The sequence below is a fragment of the Crocodylus siamensis genome, chromosome 2 (assembly GCF_052110815.1).
Source record: "Crocodylus siamensis isolate JL-2025a chromosome 2, ASM5211081v1, whole genome shotgun sequence".
Taxonomy (NCBI): Eukaryota; Metazoa; Chordata; order Crocodylia; family Crocodylidae; genus Crocodylus; species Crocodylus siamensis.
This window is the reverse complement of record NC_143396.1, coordinates 18,450,706-18,470,010: the sequence shown is the minus strand read 5'-3', so window position 1 is coordinate 18,470,010 and position 19,305 is coordinate 18,450,706. Positions and strand designations below refer to the sequence as shown.

The window sequence follows — 19,305 nt, the reverse complement described above, 5'->3', positions numbered from 1 at the left end:
AAGTATTTTTTTTCTGATGGAATGCCTCTCATTTATGAATATTCTTTTGGTGTTGATTATGTTTAGAATTTAAGGATTCCTGCTCTTGAAGGGAATTAAAGGGGAATGCTCCATAGATTGCTCAGGCACTAGCAGCTTATCTCAGAATAAGGTTAAACTACTAGAGAGTCAGAGTCCAAACTCTTTGAGACTTAGTGCAGCCCCCTTAAGACCTTCCCTAAGGACTCATAGGATGCCAAAGTAGCAGAATTAGAAGCAATTATCTTGAGTGCTGGAGTTTGTCCTTCAACTTCAAATTGTTGCTGATGCTGCTTTGAGAAGTAAATTATTTTAAAAGAATATTAAGGTTGCAAAGTCAAATACTCAGGTTAGGAAATGCCAGATATGTTCCCCATGGGGATCAAAGATATCTTGTTCCAAAAAGACATAATTGCCAAGGTGACACTAAGATGTTTCTTTCTGGAAAACTGCCAAAAACTGGGGGTAAAAAGGCATTGCTCTGCTGAACTTGGGTATACTAGCTGATGGCCCAATAAACTTGTGCTATTTCATTTTTGCATATAATTTTAAAGGCATTGCACTGGATGAACTGATATTATTGACTTAGTTTGAAAAATTCCCCTGGAGCAAGCAGGCTTCAGGTCAGGATGGAATAGTTGTGATCAAATACTACTTGCCTTTACATCATGCTTCAAAACGGGCTTTCAGCAGTGTTGGCTCAGACAGTACTTACTTGCCTTGCTGGTGCTTCTACTTCACCATTTCTCTAATAAAAGCCACTGTGCCTTCTTATCCCAGGAGTTTTGGGTTGCAGTTTTGATTAAATTGCCTGCCATGTGGTTATATTGAACTTAATGACCTCAAAGGTGTTCAGTCCAGTCACAGCCCACCTTCAACGCTCTGGATCTGGAACTCAGTGAATCTCATTCTAGAGTGAGGTTCTCGGGCTTCACCTCACAGCCCAGCCTTACACCTTAAATACCGTGTTAAATACCTTGTTTGGGAAGTTACTTGTCAGCTGTCACACTCTTGACTCTAGCTTCAGTGTCTGGTTGCTCTATGCTTTATATCCATCCTAATCTTGTCCGATTCTTCCAACCCAAATGTCTGCCACACAACATTGCACTGTCTCCCTTGGTGTATGAAATATATCAGCTTTGCTACTGTTGCGTCTAAGCCTTATCTAAAGTGCATATTGCCATATCGGTATTGCACCTTCAAGTACTTCAAACTACTACATAATTCCCAAACTATCAGGTGCAACTGGGCCACTCTAACCAAGTGCTTGTGGGCATACAAAGTGCTTAGTGCTGAGACGTGAAGTGCTCGTGCAGGCAAAGGTTAATCCTTATCTTGGTTCCTGGTTAGGAGTGACTGCCTCTTGCAGTTCATTCAGCACTTTCTAAACCTTAGTTTTCAGGTGTCCTTTCTGTCTGTCTCCTGGCAACAGACTTGAAGGAGCAAATTCCTGTTCTTTTCCTGGCTCTGAACTTCCCCTCCTGCCCCATTATGCCCTCACCAGATCCTTAGGCCCACGGGGAGGTTTCTGTGCCACCTCTCTCAGGGCTCTGTACCAGACTCCTGCCCTGGCACAGGCCAGCTGTTTGTTGAAAAGGGCTGCCACTTCATTGTTCCACTGGTAAGCTCTTCTTTAACCCCTTTTTCTCATTCTCTTCACAAGCAGAAATTTAAAAGTGGCAACTTTTGCTACCCAATGGGTGCATCTACATGTGATGCTACATCGCCGTAGCAATGTGCTATGGTGACATTGCATCGACGAGCAGGAACCATGACACCACAGCTGTCACTGTAGTGATGTACTCCTTCTCATATAGTGTGTTGGTACGGCGATGTATTAGCTAAAAATAACCTTGCACTGCTGCCACGCCGTAGTATTAAATGATGGTGCAGTAACAATGGCTCCGTAGGGGCATGTGTAGATGTGTCCAATGTCATGCATTTTATTACTAGATCTTGAAATCATCTGCTCTTACATGGTTGCCAGTACTTGCATACACATTCCTCCACCTGTCATACACTGAAAAATATTAAATACCAAAGTATTAAAAAAAAAAAAAAAATTCTGGCTCAGCCTATATTTCCAATTCATCAAGATATCAGTCATCTACTCCCAGTTCCTTTTAAGTCTTGCCAATCATTTTGCATTATGGCAAAACTTTAATGGCATATAATATAACTAGAGAAGAAATTTGAAAAGTAAATGTAATAAATGTCAAACCTGTTTTGCTAACACTGACTTAAATAATGTTTGACAATGGGTTGCTATGTTCAAGCAGTTTGCACTGAAGTTTGATTTTAAGACATGTAAGCTTTACTTCTTGTTTTCCCCAGTCTAGTGGGTTACTAGAAAATTATGTCAGAATAATTAAGTGTCAAATGACAGACTGTAAGGTCAGACACGGTTAAATTACAGTTCAGCACGAATGAAAAAATTCAGATCGTCACCTGTTGACATTTTAGCAGTCAACAGGAATGTATGTAATATTAGAAACTGATGTTGGCAGCTTTTCCAGCTTCCACAGGATAAGGAGAAATAAGGGATACTGCGTTTTTGGGCAACAAGCACAGCAGGGTAAGATGAGTGAGCCCAAGAGCATGACTGCCAAAACAAGTAGATTTGCTGCCTTCTGATATCTCTTTCATGTGATTCTCAACACATGCACGTCTTTAGATATGCATACCTCTTGTGTGTGCTTAGATGTGGAAACTTTTGCCTTAATAGTTCCTGTACAGAGTGCATGTATTCTGCTCTTCCTTTTGCTCTGCAGTGGTAGCATAAAGCATGGCGCACAGTGCCTGCTTCTCGGTTGTGCTCAGCAGCCTTCTGTTGGGAATGCTCAAGATGCAGCATTTTTGCTGTTCATACTGACAGGTTTTTTTACTTTGCTCTTATGCATTGATAATTAGATTCTTTGAACTTGTTTTTTCCATTTGTTCTTTGATAATTAGTTTTTCATAAGACAGTTTTCATTTTAATTTACTGCCTTTGTTCATTTATGTTGCTTTTTGGCATTTGGAAATGTTTTTGACTTGTTGGCCTTCTCTAGCACAGCTAGGTCTCTCAAAAGATCAGGACCTCACTTGCTTTTAACAGGAATGTCTTCCATATTTCCAGGTTTCATATAATGACTTGTATGTGTGATTTGCCACTACTGTCTGAGAACAGTTCATATTTTGGGGAAGTGTTCAATTTAAAAATCTTACACTTCCCAAAACAGAAAGGACAAAAAGGCTGGATTCCAGGCTTAGCAACACAGTAAATTCAGGACACTGCCAGGTACAGAGACCTGAAGAGCTCAGGTTCTCTACTCTGAAAATCATTTTCAGTACTAGAGAAGGTGGACTCTGGTGAATTTTAAGTCTAAATGTAGCTCCAGGAAGAAAATCCCTGACTTGTTCCTCCTTAAAAATATTTTCTTATCTGACTTTGAGAATTTGCAGCTCCCAGTGGACCTTGGAATTGTCTTAGCGTGGATTATTTAGCACTGAGGCACAAGTAAAGAGAAACGTACTGCCTCAGTGCTACAGGGGTGACAGGTTTCCACAAAGGGAGTATGAGCCAGTTAGAAATCACCTTCACCACCACTGTAGCATTGGGATTTTTGTTGGTACCCACACCTCAGCATTAATGTTGGTTCTGTTGAAATGTGGAGCAATGTAAGCAACTCTTGACTATATCCGACCCACCAGTGCTGATGCCACTTGTGATGCTGCCATTCTTCACAGCACCGATGCTCACCTGGTCCTGATGGAGCCATTCATTGCTGTTTTCATTTGCTGTACTAGCACAGTTACTAGCGCATCCAGGCTATTGGTATTGGACCCTGTGTTGGAGGCTTATCAGCAGGGATCCAGGTTTCCCATTTCCCACAGAAAAATGGAGAAAACCATGGATTTCCCAGCTTGCTTGGTGAAAATGTGGATTTTCCCTTTTAGCAGGGAAACTCTGGATTTCACTCTTTTGCAAAGAGCTGTGCAGGCTGGCTGAGTTCCAGCCTGCAAGAGCTGTTTGCAAAAAGGGTGGGAAAGCCCCAGCCCTGCCCGGAGGGGGAAGGAGAAGGGAATAGGGAGGGACCTGATGCAATCACTTACCAGAGGTTGCCTCAGGAGGAGGATCAGTCTTCTTAATTTCTGGAGATAAGTGGAGTTTGGGGGTTGTGGGGCAGGGCTGGTGGGGAAGCTGGCTGGTGGCTGAGGTAGCGAGGATGTTGGGGGAAGACATGTAGTGCCTGCCAGCCAGCAGGCAGTCCTAGTGGGGCTTTCCCCAATACTTTGTCCTCCTTCAGCCCTGGCAGGCAGGTGGGGAGGGAGGGAAATAGAGTGTTCCCCAGGGCGCGGTGGTATAGGGGTGAGGGGCACTGCCAGCCCCCTGCCTCAGGTCATTCTGTGCCTGCTCCCAGGATCTCATGCTGCTTGCCTGTGGCCAGCGGCAGGAAAGCTGCACAGGGTGTGGGGCATGGTGGCGGCCGTTGCGTGCGAACCCTCCCAGGCGTGTGGTGCCTGCAGAGGGGTACTGCTGCCCTCACCCCTGCTCTGGGCTAGCAGCATGAGGCACAGCGGTGGTGGTGTAGTGGTTCTGGCAGCCACTGCTGCGTGAGCAGAGGTGCAGTGTGAGGACAGCTGCTGGCAGTGGTGGCTGCCAGCAGCAGCATGGTGGCCATGATGGCCACTGTGTGCCAACACCACTGTTGCTGCACCCGACGCTGCTTGCCTGGAGCAGGGCCGGGGGGCGAGGGCAGCAGTGCCCCTCTGTGAGCTGCACATGCCCGTCCAGCCAGGGGCAGGGTGGTGCAGGGGCTCACACATGGTGGCCTTGACTGCACCACTGTCCCGTACAGCTTTCCCACTGCTGGCCGCGGGCAAGCAGCGTAAGGTGCTGTGGCTGCAGTGCAGTTGTGGTGGTGGCGGCTGCTGCATGCATCCTCCCCTCCCCAGCTCCCACAGCACCAGCCCTTCCCCTCTGCTGCTGCACCCCAGGTTGCTCTCTTCCCTCCCCCTCCCCCCCCCCACCCGCTGCATGTTCGCTCGCCCGGGCTGAGGGAGGGGAAGGTGTTGGGAAAAGCCCCACCAGGAGTGGCCACCAGCTGGCAGCCACTCCATGTCTTCCCCCAATACATTCTCGCTCCCTCAGCCCCAGCCAGCTTCCCCCCACAGCAGTGGTGGTGTGGTGGCGGCTGCCACATGTGAACTTCCCCTCTCCCTGGCTGGGCAACATGTGTATGGCCTGCAGAGGGGCACCGCTGCCTTTGCCCCCCACCCTGCTCCTGGGAGCAGGCACAGAGATGCACGATTTTCTCATCACTTTGTCACGTGTGCGTGGCCCCACCATCTCGTGTACAAGTGCCCGACATGTCTAGGTAAATGGAAAAAGGTAAAAAGTGCAGCATGGGTTCACTAAAGGTAGCTCTCGTCAACTAATCAAATGTTCTTTAACTGATTTGCTTGAGAAAAATGTGAATCTCATTTTTATTGGCTATTGTAAATTATTGATGTTTATTAGAGATTATTATCTCCAAAGCAGAGATAATATTCCCTCATTTTATAGGCATACAAGGTTTGTTTGTAAAGGTCTCAATCTAAGGGTGTAGGTGCACATTACCTTTCCCATGTATTAAGGGCTCTTAAGATGGGCGTGTCCACACATCAAGACAGGAAAGGGCAAGCTAAGTGGGCTCTGAGTGCTTCAGAGAGGAATCCTCTTTGGGCAGGGATTCTTTAGCTAGCTTTAGGTATTTTATGTTGCGGTAACGTTAGACTCTCAATGGTGCCAATATGGTGCCAGTCTGGTGCCATGGAACCCGCTCACCTGCCACTGCTCTCTGGGCTAAGTCCAGCCCCTGGAGTGGGACAGAAGCTTCCCTTGTCCCGGGAAGAGTGCCTGTAGCTGCAGATGAGCAGGAAGTCAGGGAAAAGACTCGGGGGAGATGGGGGTGAGCTCTGAGGGGTGGGAGTAGATGCTGGAAAACTGGCAAGCAGGGGGAGCTTGACAGCTGCTAGCCATGCACCTGCTCACCAGCTCTCTAGCAGCATGTCCGAGCAGTGCAGTCACAGGTATTCACCCTTACTGTGCAACTGTTCAGACAGTGCTTTAACTTTAATGTTGCCTAGCTTTAGTGTGTAGTTCCAACCTCTACGTGAGATTTCTTGTCTCCTCAACAAGGACTTGCCCTCTGAGCTTAACATTTAGCTCTTGCTCTGTTTCTGTGTTTGAATGCTGTCTGCGTGCCAGAGGGAGTCCTTGAAACTAGGTTCCCTGGTTTTAGCTCTTGGCTACACCTGACCTTGGAGCAGTCATTACAGGGGAAGTAGCTCTGTATTGGACTAGGCTCAGGTGTCCCATAGGTATGAGTGGTTTGGTCAGCCTTATAAAGGTGGGAAAAGCTCAAATACATGTAATGACTATGAAGTCTTTGGAGATTTTAATGATTAAAGCTGTCATTGGGCATGTGCCAACTGATTTTTATTTTTAAAAGGATTATAATGTGACCAAAATTGAGCAGATCTTTTACAGAGTTTGCACAGGATATGTCCCTGATGCATGGGTTTATATTCTCCAGTTAGATTTCAAGTTTGTTCCCCGAATATGAGGGTTTTAGAGCTTTCCAAAGAAACGTACCAGGATATTTAACACTGTAAAAACAGTTTTTTTTTCCTAGCTTCAGCCTTGGAAGTGATCAAGTTGTTTTAGCTGAAAATTTTGTCTGAAACAGACATTCAGAACAGGCCGTACTCATTTAAATGGGTAAAAGTTGATGAAAATAACAAGCTGAAACTAAACCAGCTGGGGGCACCTCCTGTGGTTGTTGAGAACTTTCCTGTAGCTTCAGTTGTTCATCTTCAAAGCAAAAACAAGAAAACACTTGCTTTGTTGTTGACTGCATTGCCATGCTGATTAGTTTGTGCTGGGTGTAATTTAGATGTGCTGGTTTAACCTTCTTGCAATAAATGTTTGAATAGGCATGTGTTTAAACAAAAGATGGGGGAAATAATACTTTAACACCTTTTTTGAAATATTTGCTATATTGTAAAGACATTTGAAATACTTGGGTTGAGCTAGAAATGAATTATTCATATTGTTTACATTATTTTTACAGTTGCTGATTGTGTTGTGTTGGATCCAAGGATTGCTGCATGGCTGATAAATCCTAGTGACACTGTTCCCTCTTTTGAGTATTTAATACTAAAGCATTTTAAAAAACCTCTTTCTACAAGAATGGTGAATATGAACATGGGTTTGTTAAGCAATATATTGGTAAGTAGTTTTTAGAGATTTATGTACAATAAACAAAAAGGGAGTAAAATAATAATATTTTTTTCTATTGTATTTAGAAAACTATATAAACATATGCATGTTTCTTTGGCAAGAAGAAGGAGAATGTTTTCTTTCTTAACAACATATCCTGGATAACTGGTATAAAATATCCAGGACTGCTTGAAATCTGTGCCATAATGGGCTCTAATTTTTCATAAGTAACTACTAAATTCTGACAAGCAGCCCCCAGGTTCCATGGCAGCATTAATTAATGATCATAAAATATCCTTGATCTCCTGTTTCCCAAATGCAATATCATCATCAAGAGGTATGTCCTAGCTATTTGTATTAGTGTAGCTAGGTTAAAGTGGCACATACCAAGAATCACATATATGACAGACCCGTACTGGGGCCAGTTAAAATACTCGGTTTTGGGGTTTTGGCATATGGGCTGTTTGTAGATGATAGAAACAAACAAACCACACTTTATCGGGAGAAGCAGCATGTTAATTTAACTGGGCTCTGCAGTGTCTGTATAGTTCGGGCACTTCAGCGGGGCTTTTTGGTGATTCAATCAGCTATTAGATAAAAGCACCAAAAAAGCCCTGCCAAAGTGCCTTTGATCTGTACAGATGTTGTGGGTGAGCTGGGTCCAACTAACATGATGCCACTTTTGGGCATGTGCTGGGCTCAGCCTGCTCCTGTGCCAAGCTTAAAGTGCCATGTATATGTATGTGTATTTTAACATCTGCAAGCAGCCATATTGAACAGGAGCAAGTGGTATATTCTTTCGGGTACTGTTTAATTGTTTTATTATTTTATCTGTTTTTACTGTAAGCTGTTCTCAGCCTTTATGGGGAGAGCAACATAAATCAATAAATAAAATACTTCCCCATCACTACCTAGTCTGAGGGAGGGAAAATTGAGACCAACTTTGGAAACACTAGGCTTCAGTAAGTATTGTAATAGTTCTGAGAGTTTGGCAAATCGGGGAGAACTACTGAGAGAACGTGTGTGCAGCAGAGAGAATAGAATGGCGAAGTCACTAAAACAAGTGCTGTGTTTCTTTATGCATCTTAAAATTTCTAAGAAAAGGATGATTTGTAATATCAATAGGGTATTTTAGATGATTTCTTACCTCATGCTGTGGAAGCTCTTCAGTGAAATTAAATGGAACATTTCTATTACATGTTAGTGATAAATGTCTTCGAAGTTCCTTTTTTTATATCCCAGGGCACTATTTTTAGTTGTTTATTTTTACTTGCCTGTCAAAATGATCTATGTAATACTTGTATATGGGGGTAATTTTGTTTCCATTTCTCCCCCCAAAACCATTTTATAGTTCTTGTTACCTCTTGGGGTTCTCTTTTATAGCTATTGTGCTTACTCTGTCTTCTGTGCCAGTTTCTTTACTTGTTTATGACAACTCTGTGCTACTTCATTTGTTGTAATCTACTGCAGCATTGTTCTTTCCATCCTGTGGTGCATAGAGAATGAAATGAAGCAAGAAGACAGTACAGTAAAAGCAAGGGAAGGAATAAAATAAGCATTTGTTGTCATGCAAATAAAGTGGATAGGTTTGTAGAACATAAAGGAAGACTAACAAGCATCCAGGTAGACTGGTAACATGAAAAAAACAGGGTGGCCAATTTGCAGCAGGCGTGTCACAAGTGGCATGGACAGCCTCTGTGTCATACAATAGATCAGGGAGGGCCTGGCAGCACAATATCTAATTGGGCAGGAAGCAGAAGGCAAAGCAGGTAATCAGGCAAGGACCATTGGGTAAAAAGCAGAGCAGGAGATTGGGCAGGGATCACAGAGCATTTAACAGAAAGCACAGCGGTAGATCAGGTAGAGGAAGCGGATCAGAGTGGTGCCTGGGGAGGGTGCAGGACTAAATTGTGGTATGCCTATCAAAAAGGTTAGCCTCCAGTGAAATAGAGCGTAGAGTAAACAAGAAGGAAGGAAAGAACATTGAGACAATGTAACAAAAGTAAACATGAGATCTGCAGCAAGAAACATCATCCAAGGATGGTGTTAGATTGTAAGAATTGAAAAAGAAGAGACCTAGAAATGAGAGAGAATACAAAATGGATAGGGGATTCTTCCCATTGAAAGAAGAAAAATGGTAACTTTTTAATGAAAAATGTTTGAGCGAGAGAGATGTAGATAAACAGCCCCTCCTTGCTGAAGAAATGCGAAGCACTGCTGTGTAATCTGAAAATCAGATTAAAATAATTTTAATGGAACTAAACTCTACAGATTATTTCATAATTTAAAAATATTTGACGCTTCTGCATGGTTTGTAGTTATAGGAGTTCTCCTGGGTTTCTTTTCCTTATTAAAAACCTCTTGTCTATCTGTGAAGAGGTTTTTAATAGTTTTCTTCAAAATAGTTTGACACCTTTTCTGTAGACCATTCAGCTGGACTACTCATGTGCTCAACTAAAAAGCTTCTTGGTAAGTCCACAGCAGTGATTCTCAACTGGGGCTACTGAGAGATCCTTTTAAAGGTGCCTCCCCACTGTGCCTCTTTCTAGAGATGCTGTGTGGGGTTAGACTGGAAAGCCCAGCCTGACAGGAGGAGCTACCATGAGGCTGCTGTTGCTGTCCTACCTGAGAGCCCAGAGAGGCAATAGAACCACTGTAGATGAGATAATGGTATGTCACCCCTGTCCCTGTGCTTCCTGGTGGGCAAAGGGCACTGCCTGGGCTTCATTCATCAAAGCAAAAGTGGTAAGTGAAGCCTCTTTTGTGCAGGGAAAAGGAGGGGCTCGCCTTGCCTGCATCAACAGAAGGTACCACTACATTCAGAAAAATTGTGGAGGGGTGCCTCAAGTCTAAAAAACTGAGAAACACTGGTCTACAGAGTGCAAAGCAGCCATTCTGTAGCTCTGGAACCAGATGGGGTAGATGCTGGAAAAATGGTGAAAGATGATGATGTATAATTTAAGAGCACTGTGACATTTTCAAACATACTAAAATACCAGCTTGTGTTTACAAGAGCTGAATTATCACAAAGGGACTGCTGTGTCAACATTGCAGCAATTCTCTGTCAAATAATTGTCGTCTTATACTTGCTCCCATATGGGTTTAATCAGTCTGCCCATGGACCTGAGGCAGTTTCTTTGCCCTAGCAGTACCTGTTGTATTCTGCCCTACTTCATGCAGCTGTGTTTGCACTGAGAGAATAAGGGTGGTGTACCCTTCCTGTTTCTCCATTCTTCTTAAGTGTTTGACTGGGGTAGGGTCTATCACATTTGCAATCTGCTTTCTCACCTGAAACCTCTTTTTTTTTTTTTTTTTTTTTTTTTTTTTTTTTTTTTTTTTACAGGTTATCCTTTTTTCCTTACATTTAGGGTATCAAGCATATGTGAAGCCAAGAGACTGCCTCAGGTGTTTTAACACTATGTTGAAGGCGCTCTTTTTGGGGGGTTCATTGACTTGGTGCCTTCTGTCTCTTCCCTTGCACTTTATTTTGTTCCTAACAGTTTTTCCTCTGTGGTCCTGAGGGAGGTTTCCAACCAAAGGATCAAGTAGGAAAACAGCTTTTCTTTTCTTGCCTGGAGATGGCTTGTAACTGAATCCGTCTGTGAAAGGCCTTCCCAAAGCTCATAGGTACTGAGGCGCTAAAGCTTTGAGCTTTAATTCCTCCTGGCTTATCAGGAGTATGAAGAGGCTTGTAGAGCACTAGTGCTGGCCCCACTTTCTGGCTCCAAGTCTTCATGCTCCACTAAGAGACGGTGCTCGCTGCTGGTGAGTGCCACACGGCTAACGCACTCCCCTGTGGGCTGACCTACAATGCCTGAAGTTAAGAAAATATTAATAAGCACAGCTACCTCCAAGAAAATGTTGGTCATTGCTGACTTGTTCTAAAGCTCTAGAACCAGGTTTGTGTCCACTGCCTGATGCCCAGATTATCCTTCACTTAGCACAGATCTCACCCCTTACTAGTTCTGCTCCTTGCATGGAGCCCATCACCTCTAACAACTGATGACCTTGGTTCCTCTGTGTTCTAAACCTGAATTGTATCTAGATCTCTCATCTAGTTTTGGCACCACATGATGCTACCCTTTGGACCCCATGGCCAGATCCAGAGACTAAATGTAACTTGGATTCTATGCCTCCAGCACCAGTATTTCTTTCCTCTCCATGTTTGTATTTTGGAATTTCTTGTGATTTATTGACATGGATCTACAATGGGAGACAGTGTATGGGATAAACCCGACAATGGTGGGGATGCAGTGGTTCCACTGGGGACCCAGCAGTGGTCCAGGATAGAGTGGGACCCAGTGGTAGAAGATTTGGTAAGCTGTTCGCCCGTCCTCTCATCCCCCACATCCAGACATAACTAAGTGAAACCTTCTAAAATAACCCTTTGTTAGAGAGACACTATTTTGGAGTGTTGCAGCTGCATTTATAATGTTTCAGAGGGTGCATATGTTTGTCCTGTTGGCTCTTTGAAATGTTTTAATTGTTGTATGTGTCTATACCTGAGTTGCCGAAGGTCTCATCTTCATTGGGACAACAAATCTGACTTAATGTCTGAGGTGTTCACTAGGTGTGTCTCCCTTCTAGTTCCCACTTTCAGGAGTGCTTGGTGTGTTCATTTGTGATGAACAATAAAATGATGACAGCTTCAAAAGCTAGAAATCATTCATTTTGGTTAGACAATTCTCTAAATGGCTTCCCACGTCCTACTATTATTTTACTGCACACAGAAACTACATTAAAAGAACATTAAGGTTGAAAAAGTCAAGCATTTAAATTAGGAAATGCCTGTATAATCTTAATTTGACCCCTTTGTGTGTCTTTAAAAGACACTTTTTTAATGTCTTTAATTACTATGGTAATAGAGAGTTCTTCACTGAAGCAGACAAATGTATAATAAGATCCAGTGACTCGAAGTTGAAGTTAGACAAATAGTGGATAGAAATAAGGCTTTTTGAACAATCAGTGTAATTACCAGGGGTGAAATGTATCAAGTGTTGTAGGGGACTGAGTCTCCACTGGAAATTTTTAAAACAAAATTAGATTTTTTTTCCTCCTAAGAGACTTTCTAGTTCAAACAGGCATTAATTCATGAATGCCCTATGGCCTGTGTCATGTAGGAGATCAGACTAGATGATCACAATCGTTCCCCCTTGACTTTATAATTTATTAAATTATTTATTTCCACAAGCCCTCTGTCTCATTCATTGCACAGAATGAACAGGCTAGTGAATATTTATTTTATTCTTAATGTTCAATATATAGGGCTAAGCCTTTTTTTTTCTGCACACTGCTCAAGTTCTGCTTTGAAGACGATTATTGATTTCCTCATGAGTGCTTTCATTATGACACTCACCACTGTAGTTTCTGAGCACTTCACAAATGTTAATAATGTATTTTTTGCACTGTCCCTGTGACATGAGTATTCGTATTAAGTTCATTTTAGAAATGAGTTCATTTATAAAAACCATTTTGGGTTCCCAATCTCAGCTGGGCATTTTTCAGATATTTAGTAGTAATACAGTATTTTATATATGCAAGCAGAGCTCTCGTTGACTTCAGTTGCATTTGTGAGTGTTCAGCATAAATGTAAATCAGGCTACTGTGTATCAAGGCAGGCATCCAGGAAATAAGTGTCATATAATTAATGACCAATTCTGAAAATTTGGCTTTTGTGACTTATTTAGCATCCATCACTCAGGAACTGTTTGGCAGAGACAGGAATAGAAACCAAGGCAGCATTAAACTGTCTTTAATTGTGAGACTCTCCTTTTATTTCATGCAGTCTTCTGCCTCATTTATTATACCTTTCAACTTCTGCAGTAAATGAAGCAGATGTCTTACAGATAGCAGTATCCGTCACCAGATATAGCCATGATCCATCTGTGGAACAGCTCTGTCTTGTTCACTGAATGAGGCAGGTTCTCATAGTTTTTCATTATATAATATTTTTTTTCCATCTCAAAATGCACACAGGCAATATGGCTGTATTAACGTAAAACAGGACATCTTAATTCTTGCTGTGAAGACTGTGGAAGCTGCCTACAATATTTTATTAATATTATATGTCCATCTATTTTTATTGTGATTTTATTGTTCTTCTGTAGCATTCTAAGGGGTTAATTCAAGCTAGAGGGGGAGGGGAAGGGAAACGCAAGAAAAAGGATAATAGAGTCAGATACTCCATTACTGAAGCATAAAGAACAATGCAGAAGTCAGTCACTTTGAAGTTTTACCTCTATCCATGCTGAGTTTTTAATAGATTGAAACAGAAAGCCATGTGGGAAACCAGAACAAAGAACATTGAAGTGCTTTAAGAGAGTCCAATAAAATTGGGTAAGAGGCAGAAATTGCTGGGGAGACTGAACCCCAGTTCCCAGAGATAGCAATATCAAGGATAAGCCAGGCCTGCTGAAACATCTAGGTAGGCTATTAATATGAGTAAATACTTTTAACTGTGCATAAACTCTGTTTTTGTTACTACCCTACTATTGAGATTAAGCAATTCTTTGATTTTAAAAAGCTGTCTTGGTTCATTGGGAACTGTAATCAGTAGTGAATAAACAAGGAAGGCTGTCAGGTAGCTGAACCTGCTGATCAGTCACAGTTGCACAGTGCACTGGAGGCTCAGACCCAGTTTCAGAATGGGAGGACTGTGTGGTTTCATACTAGTGCAGGTGAAGGCAAGATGCCTAACACCTGGGGGGAGTACACCAGAAGAGTTGCGTGCAACTAGCCCAAAACTCAAATATCAAATGGCATCTTTCAAGCAACTGCCTACCTAACTCCTATTTTACCTGGGCACCAGCCCTTACAATAGGCCAAGCTGCCAGCTGTGCCCCCTCATCAATATGGACCACATAATTACTTGACCAAATTAACACAGACTAACTATATCATCCAAGGTTCATTCACCTACACCTCTACTAGTATCATATATGCCATCACCTGTTTACAGTTCCTCTTGACTGGCTACATTGGACAGACGGAGTGATACCTATGTGAGATTGAGGGGATGCCAATCTGACATCAAGTCCACAAATACACAAAGGTCCGTGACAGAACACTTTAACCTTCCCGGACTTTCTATCTCTGACCTCAGAGTAGCTGTTCTTATACAGCAAAACTTTAAAAGCGGATTTGAATGTGAAATTGCAGAACAAGAATCATCCACTGACTGGATTGTGTTAAGTATGGTCTAAAAAGGGACTATGGATTCTTACCCCATTATCTTTATCGATCCCTTTGTCCTTATGGGTTTATTACTTGTTCACCTCTCAGCACTGCCCCCTCTTCCCCACTTCCTTCCCTTTCTTGTCTTTTATATTTAAATCACTCTATTTGGTAGCCTGCTCTGTGCATGTCCTTTCACAGCATCTGATTAAAGGAGCTCTTGCTCACAAAAGCTTATGAATCTCTGATTCTGTTAGTTTATAAGGTGCACCTCTTCCCTGCCTGTAGCCCCAAACTGGGATGCTAGAATTTCCTATTAAATGCTTGGCTTTAAAAGCCTGATAACTGCTTTTGTGTGTAATTTCCTAGAGGTTTTTAAAAAGGAAACTGTAGAAATCCTATCACAGCTCATCAGCAGAGTTGTAACTTTTTATATAAGTTACACATGTGCTGCCACTTGTTTTAATGAAGTAACTAATAGAATAATAGGTTGTTACCTGCCAGGTGGATTATTGCTGGAGGGAAATGAGACAATAATAGACAGACACATGAAACAGCCCATGTGTTTTGTCACAGGGCTTCACAGATATTTTTTGGCAGGAGGAGGACAAGATTTGGGCTCTTGCTCAGCATGGGAAAATTTCTATCCAAGTTTTACAAATGAAGTCTAAATGGGACTGGTTGGATTTTAACAATACTGTTAGCATTAAAAAGATTTGCAGAACAAGGCTGCAGTACTCAAAATGGACAAACTTAATGGCACAGAAAGCAGGAGATGGAGATCAGAAGTGATATGGAAGAAAAAGTAGTAGGGTTTAGCCTAAGCTTGGGTATACGGAAGAAAGAAATAGGAAAAGATATTCCACCCCAGGGCAATAACAAAGCTCTACCTTCCCTTGGGCAAGAGAGAAGCTGTCCCCCAAATAATGGCCTAAACCAAAGCAGCATTCTCTGTGAGTAAGCATTCAGTCTCTTTGGAAAGTGAGTTGTCTTGCCTATTCATACCCAAATTTGGTTCATTTGGGTATATAATCTACCTAGCTAGCTAAAGGTGCAATTCTTGCAAAACACAGTCCAGAAGGCAAAAGTCTGTAAAGATTCACTCAGATACTGAAATGGAGTTATGAGCTCACTGAGGAAAAAAGTAAGACTTTTTTCCAGCTGTCCTTCCCAACTTTTTGGAGCTCAGAGGAGAGAAGTTTAATCCCTCTAGTATGTCCCCCTGCTCTAAGACATGTTCAAGTAAAGCTAGCTAAACTGTCCCTGACAGATGTTCTTGGAAACTTCCAATGTCAGGAATTCCACAAACTGTCTCTTTCAGTGATGTAACTGTCCTTACTGAAATACTTTACTAATATTTTACCTGAATCAACCCTGCTGCAAAAAAAAGAAAAAGATTACTACTTGTTCAGTCCTTAATGGCCTTGGAGAGCAGTGATCCCCATTTTTTTTTTTACATATTTGAAGGCTCTTACCATGTGCCCCCTCAGTCTTCTCTTCTCTAAAATTAAACAAACCTAATTCTTTTAACCTTTTCTCACAAGTGGTGTTTGCTAAAGCCATTGTTATTTTTGTTGCCCACCTCTCAACTCTCCAATTTGTCTGTATCTTCCCTTAAAGTATGCTAGAAATTTGACATTATTTTAATTAGAACAGTTCCTTACCTGAATCTTTAACCCTGCCTATATAAAATTAATTACTTCTCATTTTTAAGCATCACACAGTAGTGGGAGATATGGGTTGGAAAGGATACTATCTTACCTGGTTACTTCCTTGCTGGTAACAGTGCCTTTCATAATTTTACCTTCGTTAGTGTGACTCTAGGAGCCAAGGGGCAATCTTAAGTTTTTGTATGCCAAATAGTCTACTTTGTTCAATGGCATTAACAGTACTGTTGCTATTCATACTGAACAAGTTCCTATGCATCTTTGGAATAATTCTTTAGTTGGCAGCTAGAGACAGTGGTACGGCTTTGCTGCAATGTTGAACCACCTGTGGAACTAAAGAGAGAAAGGAATTAAGACGTCGTAAATCTAGTTAATAGAAAGCCAATTACCAGATCAGAAAACTTCTGTTTTTTTAGAAATTAGAACAGAATTTTACCTTTATCATCAAGGCGCAATGTTATATTACTGCAAAAAATAAGTACATCTCTTTCTTGCTCAGAACGTGTGTTCCCATGTATGGTTTGTAAAATAAGGAACAGGTAAAATCCTAGACATTCCATCTTGCTACTTAGCCACATTCCATGGGGTTGTGAGAATCCGTAATACAGAGGTGCTGCTAGAAATACAAAAACTAATGTTCACAAACACCCAAGGAAAAAATGCTTTCCCGTTATTCACTCTCTTAATCTTGAAATAGCCTGGTAATCTTTGTGGTTTCATATAAGTAATTAGTATTTCTAATTTTTCTTAAACAGCATCAGAACTTGGGTCTAAACTTGAAGATACTTTACAGTGTAATGATGGACCTTTCTCAGGAGTTACAGGCAAGGCCGTTTTTAACAAAATATCATTACAGTAAATCGTACCTATGCAATGATATAGTAAAGGAAAATTAATTTTTGCTTTGTATTCTAGTGAAATAATCCATATATGCAAACAAGACAAAAGGCCTCCTATGCTAAACCTTGTGTGATACTGAAGCCTGGTCAAAACTGCAGCATTATGGGTGTGTCTACACATGCCATTGGGAGTAGCAATAAACTGCGGAGCTTATTGCTCCCAGGAAGCTCTTGGGCATGAGTCTGTGGCCATAGCAACATGCTATAGTGAGGTAGTGACCATGTTTGTCTACACGTGACCAGCAGCTACTTTACTATAGTGGCACACTCCCTCATTATAGCATGCTACAAAGTAGCAGCTAATAATAACCTTGCGCCTGGCATACAACGCAGTACAGGCTGCTACTGTGCTATGCTTTAGTACTTCCAAGAGAAAGTACTAAAGCATGGTGCAGTAGCAATGTTGTCATATGGGCACATGTAAACACGCCCTGTGTGCATGCCTGGATTGCAGTATATTGAGCTGCGTAGCAGTAGCCCCAGCTGGCAGGGAGTCTGGGGGGCCTTCCTGCTAGTCCAGAGCTGCTCCAGCTGGGTTAGACATGCTGCAGAGGGGCTGGCTTGGGGCACAAGGGTGCTTCAGTGTGGGGCTAGCCAGCAGGCAGTTCTGGTAATGAAGCACTGTCATGCCCTAGCTAGCCAGTCAGCATCTCTATGTGCACTGCTGCACAGGGAAAAAACTCCCTAGCAGGGTAGTACTTGTATTGTATTTACAAGTACGACCCTTCTGTGGAGCTTATTAGTTCCTTGTGACCTAATAACAAGGGTTCCCAAACCCTGGGCCGTGGCCGGGTACCAGGCCACGAAAGGTTGGCTGCCAGACCGGAAGCGACTGTGGACAAGTTAAATCCCGGACCAGCAAACTGCAGACTGGAAGTGACTGGCATACTGTGGACTGGCAGCCACCTCTTCTTTTATGCTGAGTTGAAAAAAGGATTGGCTGCCTGCCTGCTGTATGCCAGTCACTTCTGGTCTGTGGTTTGCTGGTCTGTGATTTTTCCAGTCCTCAGCATGAAAAAGTTGGGAACCCCTGCCCTAATAGGGATGCACATGTAGACACTGAGACATTTACTGTACAATTAAGTAATCAAATGTGCAGTAAACATCTTAATAGATGGCCCTTTGACAGTTATGTTTGCTGTTTCTCAGTGTGGCAGTGCACCTTTTGAAGTCAATGAGGCGATTGGTTATGGGCTTGACTTGAAACTGCATCCTGCTGGGGATGGGTGGCCTGGTGGGGCTCCTGGTGGCATGGAAGCCCCCAGGAAATACCAGGCCAGGTACCACCCAGTGAAAGGTGGGTCGGGGTGCCTTAACTTCTAGCTCCCACAACTCGGTGGGCATGAGGGCTAGGCATGGCTGCAGCCACCTGAGCTCCAGGTGGGGTGTAAGACCCCAGTAGAAGAGTGTGGCCAGGCACACCTGCAGCCACCTGAGCCCACAGGGGAAGAAGTCCCTGGAAGCCCCTGATTGGGGATAGTTGTGTGGCCCTGGAGAGAGAGGGCAGTTGTGAAGGCCCTGAGAGGCCCAGGATGTAGGTGATCCTGCACAGAGTAGGGTTGAATGGGAGTAGGCCTGAATGGCAGTCCCAGAGGTGCATTGAGTAGGACTGAGCTGGGAATAAGCCTGAAGGGCAGTGCAGGGGCCAGCTCTGTGAGTTAGTTGAGTGTGAGGATGATGAGAAGACCACAGGCTAGGGTGTGGTGTAGAGACCCTAGAGTGGGCATCAGTTGGAACCCCACGTGAGAGGAGTAGGCCAAGGTATGTTTTTGGGCACCTGAGGCTGAGGGGGGTGGCCTCAGCCAGAGAGTTAGGGGTGAGTCCTGACCCCAGTAAGTCCTCCACTGCAAGGAGGCTGAGTGTGGGTAGAAGAAAGGCCTAAAGGTTGAGCACAATGATCTGCTGGTCCAGGGAAGGAGTGAGAGTTCCTGTGAGACCCCGGAGCACCAATTGTGGTGTGGGTTACAAACAACATGTGGATGTCCTCTGTGAGGCATGGGCTTTGGTGTAGGGGAGGTTTCGGAGCTGCAGATAACCCCCCTGGCATCAGGGCAGGAAACGGGCAGCCTTCCTCTTGGGTAATATTTTAATCATTTTCCATCAAGGCATGGCAGGTGAGAGAGGCAGGCAGCTGGCCCAGAAACAGGTGGGTAGACCAACATCCAACTGGCCCTGGGACAGCCCTGTTACAGTCGGATCAAATTTATTTGTGTGCATCCATCTTTGTTTTCTGCTAGCAGAATCCAGACTTTGTCACCAAAAATAAAACCACTTCCTCAAATGACATGTTATTCAGCTGTCA

At 43.1% G+C, this 19,305-nt stretch overlaps 1 protein-coding gene across 1 annotated transcript in view; it reads left to right on the top strand.

Annotated features, from left to right (window-relative positions):
* The window catches only part of POLN (DNA polymerase nu), a 244,747-nt gene that overhangs the window by 32,545 nt on the left and 192,897 nt on the right, over window positions 1-19,305 (top strand). Inside the window, exons 7-8 of the mRNA XM_090035427.1 lie at window positions 7,116-7,273; window positions 16,860-16,928. Coding sequence (XP_089891553.1) covers window positions 7,116-7,273; window positions 16,860-16,928 — 227 coding nt within the window. The remainder of the gene's footprint in view (window positions 1-7,115; window positions 7,274-16,859; window positions 16,929-19,305) is intronic.